The 17,370-nt window shown below is 40.5% G+C and overlaps 1 protein-coding gene across 1 annotated transcript in view; it reads left to right on the top strand.

Annotated features, from left to right (window-relative positions):
• Positions 1-17,055, top strand: part of DMD (dystrophin) — a gene marked incomplete at its 5' end in the record, with an annotated part of 60,942 nt that extends 43,887 nt beyond the window's left edge. The window contains 3 exons of the mRNA XM_010073569.1: positions 1,891-1,983; positions 10,174-10,205; positions 16,320-17,055. Of these exons, the coding sequence (XP_010071871.1) occupies positions 1,891-1,983; positions 10,174-10,205; positions 16,320-16,331 (137 nt within the window). The remainder of the gene's footprint in view (positions 1-1,890; positions 1,984-10,173; positions 10,206-16,319) is intronic.
• Positions 17,056-17,370: the final 315 nt, after the last annotated feature.

Here is a 17,370-nt window from a genome sequence, read left to right on the forward strand (position 1 = left end):
GAGGAGGTTCTCTGAGGCATGGGAGCCAAGAGGCTGCTGCTGAACTTTAATTTGTTCAGGTACCACCAGAGTATTTGAGACCCCCTTAGCTCTCCAAGCCTTCTGTAAAAACACACCTGGGGAAGACTGCTTCAGATAGAGAGCTAACTGAGGTCTGAAGGTGTCTTAACTTTTGTCTGGTTGCTTGGTTTGATGCTTGTGTCATTTACAAGGCAACGGTCAGAAAAATCATCCAAATGAGAAAGAATAAAAATAATGCATTTTAAATAAAGATACAGCAGTCTCGAGGGTCAACACAGTCAGTTTGCATCAGTGCTTACCAAGACATTTAGATATCAGTACCTCCCTCAGTTGTTCTTGGCCAGGACAGCAGAACCATTGCCCTCTTCTTTCGATCTTTAGGGCCAGGTGGTTTTCTGCAGGCATGCTGATAAGGTCCTCAGCCTGGGTAGAAACAGCAAGATCTCGCTCTGAGTTTTCACCTTGATGTCCTGCAGAGGCTGGAAGGACATTACTTCTGCTAAGGCACCTCTGTCAGTGCAGCACTTGATGCAAAAGTAACTCGTGGTGTGAGTTGATTTGTGTGAACCCAGCACCGGTCGAAAGCTGAACAAACTGCAAACAGTCTCAGCAGCTATTTTTAGACTATTAATGGAATAAAAGAAGCTGATAGAAAGACCATCACTTATATGAATTAAGTGATTCATGCAGACACTTTACCCCACTTCTACTGGAGTGGGGAAAATTACTCTTGATCAGTAATAACTCTTGTGAAACTCCTGGCCCTAATGTGAGGCCAACACTAAGCCTAATAATAGGAAATACGTGCAGTCCTGAACTGTTCCTTTAGCATCTCTTTAGGCTTCCCACTACCTTGGAGCACCTCAATATTTAAAAAATATAAATGCTAACAGAAAATCAGGTAGTTTATTACTAAGTTGAGTCCTACTCAAGTAGGGCAAGACATGTTAGAATAAAGGGTCATTAAGTCATTTCCAAAATAAGGATATATCTCTCATGGTTATTACAACAGGCAAAATTGCTTTTTTTTTTTTAATAGGGATAAAAGAAATCTAGTAAAAAAGGAGAATCTCACTCAAAGTATAGCCTTTAAGTGTATTATTTTTTCAGATGCTTTCCTTGTGTTGGAGGCTAGGGTCTACAGTAAAATCAACATATGGATCTTAGTCATCTGAAACCATGACCAAAAAAAATACAGTAAAAATAAAATGTATTGAATTTCCCATTAAGCTGCTGCCCTATAATCAGGTTATAGAAATTATTCAGTGCAAGAAATGTATTTCGCTTTATTAAACTGCTGCTAAACCCTTTTACAGTACAATTGAATGTTCTTAGAGCACCAATCTGATGCAATTAAACTGTCAGAAATATTAATACTGATGCAGATGAGAATCTGGGTTTCTACTGATTTACGCAGCTAAGCAAAGCAGTGCTAACGTGAATCTAGCACTATTAGAAAGCTGCTCAATAGCAGCACTCACGGCAGCAATTTCTTTTGCCGTTAATAGAATAAGAGAAGCTGAAACGATGAGTGTCGTTTCTGAAACTAAATGTTCCTAGCAAACATTTTACCCCACTTCTTTTACCTTTAGGTTTACCAGTAGATTATTTCTTAAATCTCTTTTTACAGATTAAAGTCAGTGATAATTCTTTAAAATTCATTGTTTAATTTCACTTAGATCCTAAAAAAAAAAAAGAGAGAGAAACATAATAGTCAGCAAAATTCACCTTTAAAATTTTGATTGTATACTAAGTAGAAAATGTATTTAAGTGAACAGCCTTAGCTTTGTGAAGGAGATATGCAATAGTAAGCTGTTAGCAAATGGTTTTATACCATCTCTCATGCAGTGGTGTGGATTTGCTTTCCAGGCGAGGATGAGCTGCTCAGCCCTCCCCAGGACACAAGCACAGGTTTGGAGGAAGTGATGGAGCAGCTGAACAACTCCTTCCCCAGCTCCAGAGGTGAGCGCTGCTGCCCACGGCAGATGAGAGGGAAGAAGATAAAAGTGCTTTCTGTTCCGTGATGTTTTCAGGGGGTTGTGTTTTGGTTTCAGGTTTTTTTTGCTTCTCTTTGTTTTCATTTTAACAATAGCTGTCTTATTTAGAGTTGAGAAGCAGCCTGCTCCTCCTTTACCTTAAGCTACCTCCACAGGTAGCCCTTGCTAGATATGTGGATGAAACAATGTCTGAGACTATTTTTTTTCATGACCATTTTCTTCTCTTGCCTTTTGCTGCATACCTTTTTCTCACAGCTTCTCTCCTTTTCAGTCAGTCCCCTTGCTGATTTATTTTTAATATGTCTTAGCACATTTTTTTTCTGTCTTTACCTTTCTCCAAGAAGAATCTGGTTTCAAATAATATTAAAGTTCTGAGTCAAAGTTCTCCACCTTGTAGCACTTGGGTCCAGAGTGATGGAGGAAAAACAAGTGGGCTGCTTGCTTGTGCAGCATAGGCTGCACTTGTGTGTACAGCCACAGCATTTATTTCTGTGTTTCCATTTTGCTCATTCCTCTTGTTTGCTAAAGATAAGCATTTGTATTACTGGCATTTATTTGTTCAGCCTGTTTTTATTTACAAAAGTTCTTTTCTGACCCCAGAGAAAATACTCTGCTGCCAAGAAAAATGGCTTAGATTCCTATCAGGGGATGGGAAGTTTGGGATATTACCTGTTGCTGTGAAAGAAGGCTCAGACATCTGGTGGCTATTGACAGCCTTTTTAAGTTGGATTCACTCAACGTAGACTTATGGCAGGATCTCTTGCACAGGTTTCGCACATAACCCAGAGGTTCTGCTTTAGTGGATAAATGCCTTAACCATCATGCTAGACTTCTAAGTGAGGTCAAATTTTCTCCATCCTTTGATTTCAAAGAAAGCTCAGCTCTCATAAGGCATCATCTGTGAGCAGTGGAAAAGGAGAAGGCAGTATAAACCACCTAAGATCTCATGCTATAGATCAAAAGATGGAACTGTTTAGAAAAATATTATTGAAGAAAATCTAGGACAATATATTGTTAACTGCATTGATCTCCACCGTTGATTATATGAAAAGGTCTTAAGTCCAGCCCTCATTTTGCCTATATATCAATTGTCAGAGACAACATATGAAAAAAATCTTTCAAATATTGGTATGTAGATAAAAATGGGCTTTAAAGTTGCTGTGTACACAAGGTTGCAACAGACAGTGCTGTCTTAACAGGGACCATAATTTGTGTAAATAATCTTGTATTTAGGAGATCTTGCATGATCCTATGTGTGCAGATGCGGATGTGTTAAAATGTTCACTCTTCTCTGTGGTATCTAATTTGCAATCATAGCTGATGACACTGACAAGCAGTGCTTCTTTTTAAAAACTTAAGCTTAGTTTTAAGTAAAATCGGAACAATTTACGAAACAACAGGTAATGAGGTACTTGAAATACAGTGGTTCATTTTCTGTGTATGAATAGGTAGAGAATAGTCTGTTAGATATTGCTCCCTACTGACTGAGAATAGAAAAGGGTTTATGTTCTATTTTATTAGTGAAAAACAGAAAGCTTCATTAATCAAACTGACAGAATATAGTTTAGTGGGGGAAAAAAGATTTGAAATTGGTAACATCAGTTAATATTTTAATTCAGTAAGTTAAGCTATAACATCACATTTTCATTCTGATGATGCAAAATTTGGTCATTTAAATACAGAGAAAGAATGTATTCCCTTAGTTTGTTTCTCCATTCAGTAACTACGTTAAAAGTGTAGTATCTGATCACAAGCATCCCTAAAGGAGATAGCAGCTTGTGTACTTTTCCTGCCTGACTAGTTGCTGTAGAGAACAAAAATAACTCTCTAACTGTAAGAAGGGCTGCAAGCAAGGTGGAGGCACAGTCTTTGTTTGACCTGTGTCTTCTTCTGTCCTCCTCAGCCAAGCCGTGAGAGGAGCTTCTGGTGGAACAGCCAGGAGCAGGCACAGGCTGTTGGGCAGAGTCAGGCTTCCCACAGGACTTTTCCTGTGGGCCTGACCAAGGCACTGTCGGTCTGAGCCAGAATCTGCCTCTTCCTCTCTCTTTGGCTATGCAAAAAGATGAGCCCAGCTGGGAGAAGACGTAATTTGCTTTTTAGAGAATTGTGCCAGCTTTTGGCTAAAGAGATTAGGACATCAATTAGGTTTCTCTGTTCTTCATGTATCTTTTGATGGATTTGCACAAATGCCAGGTTTGTATAATTGCTTTTGGTTGAGGAATAGGGATGGTCAGGCCGTCTGTGAGAAATAGTTTGTCCTACAACCAGTGCAAGTGGATTTCCATTCACTGGTTGATAAACAAGGCTACTGCCATCATCAGTTTTGCTGAGATCTCATGCAAACTTCAGTTGGAGTTTTTTTCTACTCCTGTTAAATAATATTAAGCTGCTCCCCACATAAACTAAGCTTACATCCACAGCTAATTTGCCACAGCCTCATGCAGACCTTCATTGTGAGATGAAGGATGCTGTGGTCAGATTCCACAGGCGGCAGGGACAAGCCTGAAGGAAGGAGAAAAGGAAGCAGGTTGCCTTGTCTCAACAAAGCACTGATTCAGAGTTTTTTTGCTTCTGAGAGGTGAAAATCTGTAGCTCAGGTTTTCAATCTATAATGAAAGATCAATGTGTAACTGCAGAAGAGTGGCATTCAGAAGTGTGTTGTGATACAGGAGCTTATGAAATATATACCAGTACCTGAGGGGGGCCTACAGGAGAGATGGGGAGGCACTCTTTATCAGGGAGTGTAGTGATAGGACAAGGGGTAACGGTTATAATCTGAAAGAGGGTAGATTTAGATTAGATATTAGGAAGAAATTTTTCACCGTGATGGTGGTGAGACACTGGAACAGGTTGCCCAGGGAAGTTGTGGATGCCCCATCCCTGGAGGTGTTCAAGGCCAGGCTGGATGAGGCTTTGAGCAACCTGGTCTAGTGGGAGGTGTCCCTGCCCGTGGCAGGGGGGTTGGAACTAGATGATCTTTAAGGTCCCTTCCAACCCAAACCATTCTGTGATTCTATGATTATTTGAAAGGTGAATTCAAACTACTTGGGTAAAGTTGCACCGCATCTGATGCATGCCATCTTTAGGAATTAAAACTAGAAGGAAGATGGATTAAATGCCCAACACTGACTAGTACTAGAAGTAGCTCTGTTTATTTCTGTACTAATGCTGTAGAATAGGTCTACTATCCTATTCATAGTCCATATAATTCCAGAAGATCTGCAGAGGACACAGGGCACTCATCAAAACCTACCTGGACTGAAAGTGAGAATAATAAAATGAAATCTAGGAAGGGACAAACATCCATACAAATAACCTGAAATTTGTACATGGAATCAGTTGAGGAAATCTAGGGATGTATTAAAAGGTCTGGGAAGTTACTGGCAGGACATTAAATGTGTATTTCCTTTGTGGCCTGTACAAATAAGCATGTTAAATTTCAAGGTAAGTGTCCAGCTCCAGCATGTCACAGCACAGGCAGTGATATACTATACCTTTTGAATTAGGGACATAATTCTGGCTATCCTGTTGCCATTAGGATAATGACAACTTGGAGGAGTGCAGAACAATATAATAAGAGCAAACAGGACTCTGAAGGCTTTGGTTCATGATAAAACTTCAGAGCTGAATAAGCAATGAAGAGAGAAAAGGCCTGAATTTCTGTGCTTGAGTGCACAGATGTATAGTTGAACATCACAGGATACAAACTGAAAACAAAATATTTAGTCTAAATATCATCAAAAGCATCTGAAGAGTGGTATTTGCTCAGGTTGGGAAATAGTTTTCTAAAGCAAGTAGTAGCTTTTATTTTGGGCTGCTGAAACAAAGCAGTAAAATGTAGTAGTAATTAATTGTCAGTCACCTGGAGGTAGATTTGATTATGACGTTTTCCTAGCTTTTGCTGCATAGAGTTGTTTTTAAAAGGGCATCAAGGCTTCATAGCATCATTTTGAATATATTTTAAAGAAGCATGTGTTAAACAAATCGTGTTGTAGACCTTCATAAGCAGATCTCAGACTCAATAACTTATGTTACTATATACCCTATATAGGTTTTTGTTTGTTTGTTTCTTCAGTTTAACCATTTGGCAGTTCTTGGCATTTCCTAAGGAGCAGAGGACCTCCATGCTCCTCGCAAAGCTGACTTGCTGCCGAAAGCCATTTAATTTCTGGAGAGGGAAATTCTGATTAATACCTGATGATTGCTGTCCTTAAGGAATTTTTCTTCCCTTTTACTCTACAAGGTTTCCCATCCATTCCTCTTTTACTTTGCTGCTGCCAGCAAATTCACAACTGCTGCAGCTGCTTCAAACAGCTGCTGTGCTAACTCAAAACAGATGTCAAAGCCAGAGGTCTGACATTTAGTGGAAATCTACCATTAAATACCACCTCAGTGGTTTATTTGACCCTGCTTGATAATGGGCCACAGAGGAAAACATTTTCACGCTGTGTTTGTGCCCAAGCTAGTAAATCTCCAGGGAATCGGTTCACAGTTAGAAAGTAAGATTGGCAGGCCAGTATTTTTAAAGCCAAATTTGTTTCTCCTGAAGCACTGAGGACAGACAAGTTGCACCCCTTCAGGCGGATCTCATGGTGGACCACGCTGTGTTTTGCAGTTATGGTTTTCCGGTAAATGCTTTCTATGAATGAAGCTCAGAGAGGAATGTAGGGGCTGAAGTTGGTGAGAGAACTTCCCAGACTTTCAATGCTGAGCCCTTGCTGGTGGATAATGAGGAAGTGGGAGCCAAGAAGTGGTTAGAGATGAGAACATAATGGCTTAAAAGGGGTAAGAGGCCATGACATCACGTGAAAACATTTGAAGAGGGACCGGTACTCACCATTATTATTTAACATAGTGCTGCTTAATACAGATGTTGTCTTGTGCAGTGAAATTACAAGACCCCACAGCAATAAATAAATGACATTAAGAATAGCACCATCTTTTACAAGTTTTGTTTCATCTTAGTCACATAAAAACACACTAGACACATGCTCTCCTCTGACTCTTGAGTCAGCCAGGCTCTGTCATGAATGGGGCTAGTGTCCTAAGTGGAACTAGCAACTTTCAGCACTGTAAATAATGTCTCTTTTATTCTGATGGCAAAACATCTTATGACACAGACCTTTCTTTTCACACTTTACTGAATCAGTGGAAGAGTACCCTGGACTTATTATACTGTAGGAAATTTTGGAAATATTCTTCCAATTGAGATACCCTGGCCTCTTCTGGACTATCCCGTTCTCTGTGCTGTGGCCTTACACCCCACATCAGTGAGCCCAGATGACTGTGATTCTTTATCACTCCCCTGTGGCACAGCGGTACTGAATTGGCTGAGCCTCTCTGCAGATTTCTGCTAGGATAGTGATGGGGAGGACTAGATCTTTAGTGATTTATAATGCTCAGTTCTGATGTAAACTGTGAATACATTGATGAATTTAAAAAAACTACAAGGAACCTTTTTTTTAAGGAAAAAGCTGTTTGCAACCCGTCTCTCTCCTGAGTTCAGTGAGAGGGGCAGTGCAGTGGATGTTTTGTGCTCTCTGCTTTAATCTGAATCTGCATAGATGCATGAAGTTTTTATTAGTGCCTGTGCTTTCAGGTTTGATTTGATCACTCTCTGTATACCTTTGTCTGTGATACAATGTCATGTGGATTTCCAAAAAAGAAAAAAAAAAGACTGTTCTATTTTGTAATGGAAATCTTGATTTGAGCAGGAATAATAGATAATTAGGCACCTGTGGATTGTGTACCAGTATTTTGATGTCTTACAGAATACAAATTTTCAGAACTGTAGCAATACAGACAATCTTCTTTCTCTGGAATTTTTGCCAAACTATACTCATTGCCTTAAAACTTAGAGACATGCATTCATTCATATGCAAAGAAGAAAATGAAGTAAAATGCATTAAACCCTTTTTAACCTTCTTCCAAAAGAAATTAGCTCTAACTGTAGTAGTGGTACTCTTTGTTGCATTTAGCAGATTCATGGGCTGATTACTCACCACAGACTTTCCTCACCAGCTGTTTTGTGTGGTGCAGAGCTGTCCCAGTTACCTTTAAATATATATATTCATTTTAAGCAGAACGCAGTCTGTCTCATGTAGATATTTAAATTAGACACTAGGTAGCTGCAATTTTAGATGCTTGTGCAGACAGGTAGGCATTTCTTAAATCCTCCAAAAGGATACCGCATTTTTCATGTAGGCGGTTCCTCCTCTCCTCTTGACCCAAGCTAAGCTATCGTCTGCCAGGTCTCCTTCATGCCCCAGGACTCTTACACACCCAGCTGATAGCATGCTTCAGTTCCTGGAGGCCTTAGATAGACCACCTACTCATCTAAACCTTGGGGCTCCTCCTCAGAAGAACACCAAAGTTATTCAATGGATTTTGTATCTTAATTTTCAAGTATTTTCTGTTACATGATTTATATCAGTGAGAGGTTCTCATCTTCCCTCCTGGGAGGCATTTTTTTGAGCATTCATATAGCTCCTGATCAAAGCGCCAGAGGAGGTGGCAGGCTGTGTAGGCACTGATGCAAGTCCCAGAGAGTTAGGCAAGTTGAAGTCTAGAACTGAAGCCATAGCTCTCCCAGCTTGCTCAGGTCCTTCTGTGCACCACCAGCACCTGCGGTATAGACATAACCTGAGTCAAAGCTCCCCTGAGGACCAGAATAAAAACCCCCATGCAGACCATGACTTCAAACCCATCATTATCATTTCTAATAGTAAGTGTGCTGTTGGAGAGAGGGAGAGAGGAAGGAAGGGAATAAAACTTCCTCTGTTCAGTAAATCGTACTCTTTGCTGGCCAGGCCCTTCAGAGGTTGCCCCCGGCCATTTGCACTGCCTGGAGTTGGCGGTCGAGCGGCGGCTCTGACCTGTGGTGGTCAGTGGTGCCGTTCACTTCTTCCACTCTCTCCTCACCTCCTTTACTGCCTCTGCTCAACTTTGCTCTGTTGCTGACCCTTGTTCTGTTCCTTGTAAAATACCTGCAAAGCTATTTATTGTCATCCTTCCCTTCTCCTGCAGGCTCCCATATCTAGAAAAAAACTCGACAGCAATTAGATTACTGTTATGCTGACTGGTGTGTTCTCCCATTGTCCCATATGTCATTTACAATTACATTATTTACAACAGCTCGGGGGCAAAGGCCATCCTCTTTCTTGAACAGCATCTACTGCAGTGACTTTCTTGCCTGAGGCTGCAAAGTCTGGCCATACTGGTGCTTGCAGCAGTGTACCGGAGGCAGTGGGATGCTGCTTCTGGAGGCAGCAAGCATCTTATTGTCACCGGCTGTGGCATGGGAAGAGGGGAGAGGGGGTGTTTCTGCTGTTTATTGACATCTGATTTTCTTTCTTTAAAAACAAGTATGCTACAGTAAGTGTTTGAGAAGAATCTGTGTGATCAAAACAGGGCTGCTGTGAAGGCTCATCAGGAACATCTTTTCAGCTTAAACCTTTAATGACTCTTCAGTTTTGGCAGTCCAATTCAAAAGTGATGAGATACTTCCCCTTTTCCCCCCCCCCCCCCTTTTTTTTTCACCTTTTCTCCCTCTTCCCCCTCAATTGTGCCGTGCTTGCAGATGAGCTTGTTGGAAACATCTTTCGGAATGTTTGTATCTGCAATGTGAGAATGTTAATATCCAGTGTACAGCTGTAGGTGTAAAATATGTGTGTGTATATGTACACATACGTGTGTATACTAATGTGTACGCTTATATATGTATATAGACCATAATAAAATGTAAAGTGTCTGGAGGAACTAATTTGATGTTGGGGAAGCATGATTTTACCACTAATATTAATTAGTAGAAGTGCTCAAATTAAGGAAATTTGTATTTTCAGAGAATGAATTAAGATCTTCTCTGCCATCCTTATCCTCAACTGAAAGGACTGTTAAGTTGGTTTTAGTAGCTTTGTCAAGTGTTTCTGCTAGCTTAAAACCAGATTACAGAAGTGTTCTTGAATAAATTATCTCAGAATCATCAGTGCATTTCAGTGTACTTTCAGTCTTTGTTTGAAGCAGAAATGCAGTTATTTTGTATTAAATTCCTAAGTGGAAATTGAAGTGTCTTGTACAGTATAAAATACATATTCACGTGTGGTTTTTTCCCTTTCTTTTCTGATATTTCTTCCACTTCCTCTCTCTGTTCCTAAAGGAAGAAATGCCCCTGGAAAGCCAGTGAGAGAGGTTAGTGAGATGCAGGCTCACTGCCATGGCTTCTGTTTGCCACAGCTTGCTTTCTGTGCCCAGCATGCGTGTGATGGCAGCACGGGTTTGCTTGGGTTTGGTGAAGGGTGGGGGTGGTTTTCTTTTGCTTTGAGTTTTGTTTGATTTTGCTGAGTGCATTCCCTATGTTTGCTCTACCAGTAGCATACCTCTCAACTTTCAATGGAGACAATGTCAGATCAAGGATGTGCGTTTTCTTACATCCTCCTGGAGGTGGAAACTCAGGAATGGGGAGGAGAAAATATTACATTGAAATAAAGCCACTGTATGGCAAATGTGGTCAGCAAATATACTACAGTCATTGACTTACATTCTGTTGCTCTTGTATGTAAGCACAAAAGGGAGATCCATGTCCCTTGCTGTTCAGCTTACATACCCAATTTTATTTACGTATATGTGCCAATATACCAAGCATCATCTCAGGTTACTAAATTGTTTTTTTCTTTAGAACCGTGAGAGTTGAGAGGTATAAGAGATTCAGGTGTTTTAATTTCCTGATGTACTATCGCAGAATGAAGAATGCTACTAACATTCACCAGCTCTACAGTGTTGTGTTCAGCAATGTGAATGGGCAATGGTTTTCACTGTGCACTTTGGATGTGGTTGGTTTGATGCAAAATGGATTTTAGATTTTTTACGTTTCTGCATATTAATGGAGGAAAACATTTTGCACCGTGTTGTCATAGCACCTTTAGAAAGTATTTCCAGAGAGCCTTGCTTTTTCCTCTGAAGCAGCTCTTCAGTTACCAACCAGATACAAGTTTAAAAGATGAATTCCTAGCGAAAAATATTATTAAAGATAAAATATTCAGAGGCTGCCTGAGTGCAATTGCAAGTATCTGTGAAATGACCTTTCCCAAACAGATGATGTTCGGTGTGGATGAGGCAGAAATTGAAAAGTAACCCAGTTTGCAAACTTCTGCTGGTGCGGAGAGGGGGGCTCGTGGAAACACACTGCAGTGGGGTTTTTATAGCGGAGCTGTTATGAACCCCAGGTCACTGACAGGCTACCCTGGGTAAGCCAGGACTCATTCCAGTGTGGTGCCTTGTAGTGCAGTGGTTCTCTGCATTGGCTGTAGCAGCTGGCAAGTGTCCAGCTGTTTTGAGGAGTAAGAACCTCAGTGCAGGTTAAGTCCATCCTTTAATGGCAGGTCCTCTCATGTGGATCAAAAAACAGTGCTTGGGATGTCATCAACAGACTGCACCAATCCAGAAATTTTATGGAAATTATTTAGTATTCAGCCCAGCATGTTCTTGGCTCATACAGTGAGAATTGTTCAGTTCAGCAAAACAGGTTGTTGATTTCCACTATCCTCATTCATATTTATGCATATTAGTCAGAAAAAGCTTCTGCTGATGAGGGTATATTTGATACAATTAAAAAAAATTAGAAAAATGGGTATGATCAGATTCTAGCAGCTTAACCCTGAAAAAGTTAACTTCTTCAGCAAATCACTCGCAGCTCTCCAGTTGTCTTTGTGCTCACTGACGGTTCCAGAGGACGCTTGGTAACTTGCAGAGCTGAATATAAAACAATTCTCCATCTGCTTGTGAAGTATATGAGCTAAGGTATAGAAGAGCTTTTGCTTTATGTGTGAATCCGTTTGCGCAATGGCAGATCATGCAGTTTTAAACCCACCCAGCCAGGTTTTGATCCCATTGCTCACATTAGGTATTGTCTTTGTGTGTAATCCCGTGGATTTTGTGGCGTTACTTGATAATGACTAAGGGTACAAAAATCCAACAGGAAGGATTTTTCTTTTGTCAGGGAAGGGTTAGAAATCTGTGTTGCTAAAAAAAGGCACTGCGTTGTGTTGAGGTTTCTTAATTTACTTTCTATCCACTCTTTCAAGTCTGAATGCTCCATGTTTATTTCTCTGACAAGCGATAGTGTAAGATTGATATGCCGTTACTGCACCCTCACCCAGGGGCCTTAATTCCAGTAGAGCCTCTAAAGCAAATTCAGCAGATACAAAATGCATCATTCTGTATGTGACCAGAAGTGATGTAGTTAGTGGCTGCAGAAATAGGTGTCTTCTGCTTTCAAAGTAAATGCAGCAGTGGTAATATTCCCTCCATTTATAGGTCTAAGTTAATATTGTCCATGTCCATTTTGAGCTTTACTGCTGCGTTACAAAGTGTGTGCTAGTTGTTTTCTTAAATGGTACCATCTTTCAACCTTTCAGTGCTTCAAGTATGGAGAAAACTTTTTCAGCTTTAATGTTTAAAAAAAAAAAAAAAAAAGAATGGGAATTAATGCCTTCTTTGGTAGCATCACTTTAAAAATTTGAATAATAATGGTGGAAAGCTATGGTATAGTATTTTTATGAGTGCTTTGGGGACAGTATTTTGCTCACTTGCTTCTTAATTAAAAATGTCCTACATTTCAGTCTTAGAGAGGGTAAGTAAGCAAGTATTCAGTAGAAGCAGAGCTATATAGAGACAGTGAGTTTGAGCTATTATTTGGGTAACGGGCATTATAGAAGAGGGTGCATTCATTGCACATACCATACCAGGAAATTATTGTGTATGTTGTTCTCAACTATTTGCAGTCTTGATTGACCTAGCTGTTACTACCACGTGCAAGAGAGGCAAAAAAAATCGCTGGCGGTGCAATGACGCCCAGCCGAGGGTTCACCCCTTGCATGGCTGGAGCACAGCTATATTGCCCCTGCTTCTGGCCCGTCCTCCCATCCTCTGGCTGCCCTGGAGACGGCGGTGCTCAAGTGGTTGCATTTTACAGTCCAGCTATTAACATAAACTGCAGTCAGCAGTGGTTTATGATCATGCTCTGAGCTGTAAACTCGGATGTCTCAGGAGGAGACACATGATTGTTCGGTTTCTTGGCAGAGGAAATTAAGACCTGTGCTAGAGGGGTAGCATGGCTGGTGTGAGGGAGAGGGAGGTGTCACTGCGTAATCACCCCAGCGTGCCTCTGTGCAGCTTTTGTGGGCACAGATCTGATTCGGAGCATGGTTGTTTCAAAAATATGATGGTAATTAACAGAGAAAAGGAAGTAAGACTAGCAGACGTTCCTGTAATTTTTATGTGGCAAAAGAATATCTAGAGATCCCTGGATGTACAGGACATCTTGGACTGTGTTTTAGTTGCCTGAACAATTCAAGCAGTTTGTACCTACTGTGGCATACTTCTCAAAGACTTTTTCTGTATTTTTGATTTAAGTTATCCTGTCCAGACATGGCCTCTTTCCATAAAACCAACTTGCCTTTGTTACCTTCACAGCTCTTCATCTGACAGAACAAAGTAGTTCTAACAAATACTGATCTAAGATGGGGTTTAGCAGTTTGGGTTGCTCTAAGTCCATGGAAGGGTGATCCCTCTTCCTGACCTGGGAATGAGTGGTGCTGGAGTCCCTGAAGAGCCCTGGAGTCCCATTGTTGTTTCTAGAAACAACAGATTGCAACGAATTTGAGCAAGAGAGACTGTGATCCCAGAGTCATCAGTGCCTCTCACGGCTGGCTACCCAGCTACTCCTCTCACCACCTACCTTCCTTGTGTTTGTAGGTTGCTGCAGGTGAGGAAAAAGACAAGTATTTAAAGCCTAGAGATTTACTGAAAGTAGTTTGAAGAATCAGGATGTTTGTGGGGATGCTGCAGGTCACTCTGGTTATACCAGGGTTATTCTGATAAAGCCTTGATAGCTCATGCTACAAATGTACCTGAGCCATGTCAGAGTTTCAGGTAAGTAGACCAGACCAGTGGCAGTTACCTTTGTGTTTATGTGAACATCTCCCATCTAAAATATGTTCTTGTTTTCATATGACTTTGTCAAATTTTCGCTTCCCATGGCGTAATTTGCTGGATTGATCTCCGCCTGCATGGTGCCAGTAAGAGAGATTATCCCCTACATCTAAAATAAATGTGGTAGCATTCATTTGCTTTAAAGTAAACTATGTTTTGACCAAAACCTGACAGTAGCTTTTCATAAGCTGTTACTTGGTGTGCTGATGAGCAAATTACAAGTTTTTGCTTAGGATGAACAGGATGGCTATACTTTAATGATTTATGGATGAAATTGCTGTTTGATGCATCTGTTTCTCTGTGCATTAATCCAATTAGCAAAACGTCACCAGATTAGAACCAAGTATTTATTTGTATAGATACCTGGCCAACTGTGCCATGAACCGTATAGCTCACTATTGAATGGGCAGCTTGTTGAGTAGGTATCGTTTATATGTGGCATAGTTTTGTGTAATGAATGCTACATTTGGGAAAAAAAAAAAAAAAAAAAAGGAGAAAAAAGAAACCAAAACTTTAAGAACTAGGATTTGAGTGTAAAAGGTGGTAGTAGTTCTCCAAGAAGAAACATAACTCCTCTGGATATTTCTCTGGTCATTTTTTTCTATTCCATAAATACTGATGAATATTAACTAATGTCACTCTAAGCTCCTATGTACTGTAGAAATGTCAGCTGTGCATGACTACCATAATATGTGAACATTTGGAAGAGGATGGTGGGTTTGATTTGCTCCACAGGGAAGGTTCATTCCTGTTGTTAGAGCCAGCAGTTGTGTCAGGAGGGACACCCTCTGTGTAGGTGGGCAATGGTAACAGTTGGGTTCCGGCATGTTACAGGTAGGGACTGCATGAAAGGTGTGTCCTGGATACCCTCACCCTAGCTACTATGGAGAAAGCTAAATGTCTCAGCTGAAACCAGGAAACCTGGTCATGTCCTTTCTTCATTTGGGTGCTTCTTCCTCAAGGACCATGGCAAGGACTCAGCATCCAGGCACTTCTTTGCATCTAAATAAATCTTTCTTATGTGTTTGGCCTCAACATCAGCCTATGGCAGTGAGCTCAGTAATGCAGTTATGTGCTGTGTGGAGTATAATTTCCTTCTGCTTGTTTTAAGACCTTCTGTCTGCTCATTCCTCCTTGCCCATGCAAGAAATCTTGAACACTCAGTCCTTGGTTTGGATGCTCGTCTTGTAGGGTACCTCGATCTCTGTCATATTCACTCTTCAGTCATGCTTTTTCAGGAAGGAGGCTGCAGGTGGGATTCAGTTGGTTAAACCATGATGCCTCTGTCATTTGCGATGCCAGAGGGTATTTGAGACAGTTGCAGAGGACTGCAGATCTGACACAGGACTTGCAGGAGGCCCATGCTCTTCTCAACAGCAGCTGAAGACCAGGCAGGGTATGCCAAGTGCCTAAAATGGCAACTTTTGGCGATTTAATCTCCCTGCCTTCAAGTCTGTTTAGTCTCTAATTGTGTTGAAGCCATTTTTACTAGCGATTGTTGTTGCTGCCTTGTCCTTCCACTTGCAGCGGCAGTACAGTGAACGTGAGAAGTCGTCACAGGTTTCATCTTCAGAATTGTACTCTGCATTTATTTAGCACTTCTGTGTAGAAGGACCACGTGTTGCGGTTATACCATCTTAGGACTTCACAGTGGTTATGGGTGAGGAGAAATGCACAAGTGAACCACTATATAGTAGTTACTTGATAATTGTGGCATCTTTGTTTCTGCTGGACTGCTGTCTGAAAAGCAAAGGATATTTTAAAAATGACTGAATAAACTGCAGCCATTTAGATGGGTCATCATTTTGGCTATCCATGCAAGTATCCTGCTGGGACCTCTTGGGTTTAATGATTCAGTTAATTACTGCTAATCTGTTTGTTTCTCTTTTTCTCCTTGATAGAACATTGAATGGTCAAACAGTCGCAGCACTAGCTGGAAACTTTTCAGTGATGTCAATGGATTTAATCGTTGCTTTTGGTGAACATTTGTAATGGTACAGCTTCATAGCTACGGGGGGCTTTTTGGAACACAAACATGCTAGCTTATTGTCGATATGGTCTACCATAGCCATACAAGCCAGCATTGCTGCTTAGAGTTCAGCAAAACTGGCAACTTTTGCTAATGACTCTGTATTAAACTCATGTAGGAAACTTTTGGAAAGAGTACTCTCTGGTGCACTCCTCTTAGGACGGCAGCGATCGGGACATGGAGAGTGATGTATCTGTGCTCGGCCTTTTCTGTAAAATGTTCCTTACCAACCTGCTGCCCTGTCTTCTTTGTTTAATTTCTTCTTCTTTGACTTTCTTTTTCAGGCCACAATGTAGGGAACCTTTTCCACATGGCAGGCGACTTGGGAAGAGCGATGGAAACCTTAGTGACAGTCATGACCGACAACAAGGTGTTAGAATAGCAAGATGCGTTTTACAACTTCAGGCGTCCCGCATGGTTTTTATAATATTCATACTACAAAGAGGATTAGACTGTAAGAGTTTACAAGAAAACAAATCTATATTTTTGTGAAGGGTAGTGGTACTATACTGTAGATTTCAGTAGTTTCCTAAGTCTGTTACTGTTTTGTTAACAATGGCAGGTTTTACACGTCTATGCAATTGTACAAAAATTATAAGAAAACTACATGTAAAATCTTGATAGATAAATAACTTGCCATTTCTTTATATGGAACGCATTTTGGGTTGTTTAAAAAAAATTTATAACAGTTATAATGAAAGATTGTAAACTAAAGTGTGCTTTATAAAAATAATTGTTTATAGAAACCCCCTTAAAAAAACACAAAAAAATACTGAGGCAGTGCATTTGTTTAGTATCATTTCAGCTCTGTAACTGCATCAGAGAGATTCATGTCCTGTGTTCTTTTCCTTGCCTATCAAAAAGAAAAGAAGTATTTCCTGCAGCGACACCAAAACGGCCAACTTACATTTCTCATTGGTTTTGTCTGACTAGGGCTGGCTTAAAAAAAAAAGAAATCTCCTGAACTTCCAACGAAGGCAGTTATTTCACCTCTTTCCAATAAAATCAAGAATTACATAAGTCACACAGCTAGTTTGCAATAATTAAATGGAAGAGCACATTACATGACAGAACCTGCAAAAAATTAACAAAAAAAAAAAAAAAAAAAGAAAAAACAACAAAAAAAAAAAAAAAAAAAAAAAAAAAAAAAAAAAAAAGGAAAACCCTAAACAAAGAAAGAAAGGAAGGGATTTAGTGAACATCCTATGTGCCAGCGTTTCCTCCGCTGACTAAATTCCTGAATGCTATTAAATTGCCTTACCGGATTCAACCTTTAGACCTCAGTGTCCGGTCCTGCACTGGCGGCGGCCAGCATCCCGTGCTTCAGCAGGCGTG

The sequence above is a fragment of the Pterocles gutturalis genome, unplaced genomic scaffold, assembly GCF_000699245.1.
Source record: "Pterocles gutturalis isolate BGI_N339 unplaced genomic scaffold, ASM69924v1 scaffold22022, whole genome shotgun sequence".
Lineage (NCBI taxonomy): Eukaryota > Metazoa > Chordata > Aves > Pterocliformes > Pteroclidae > Pterocles > Pterocles gutturalis.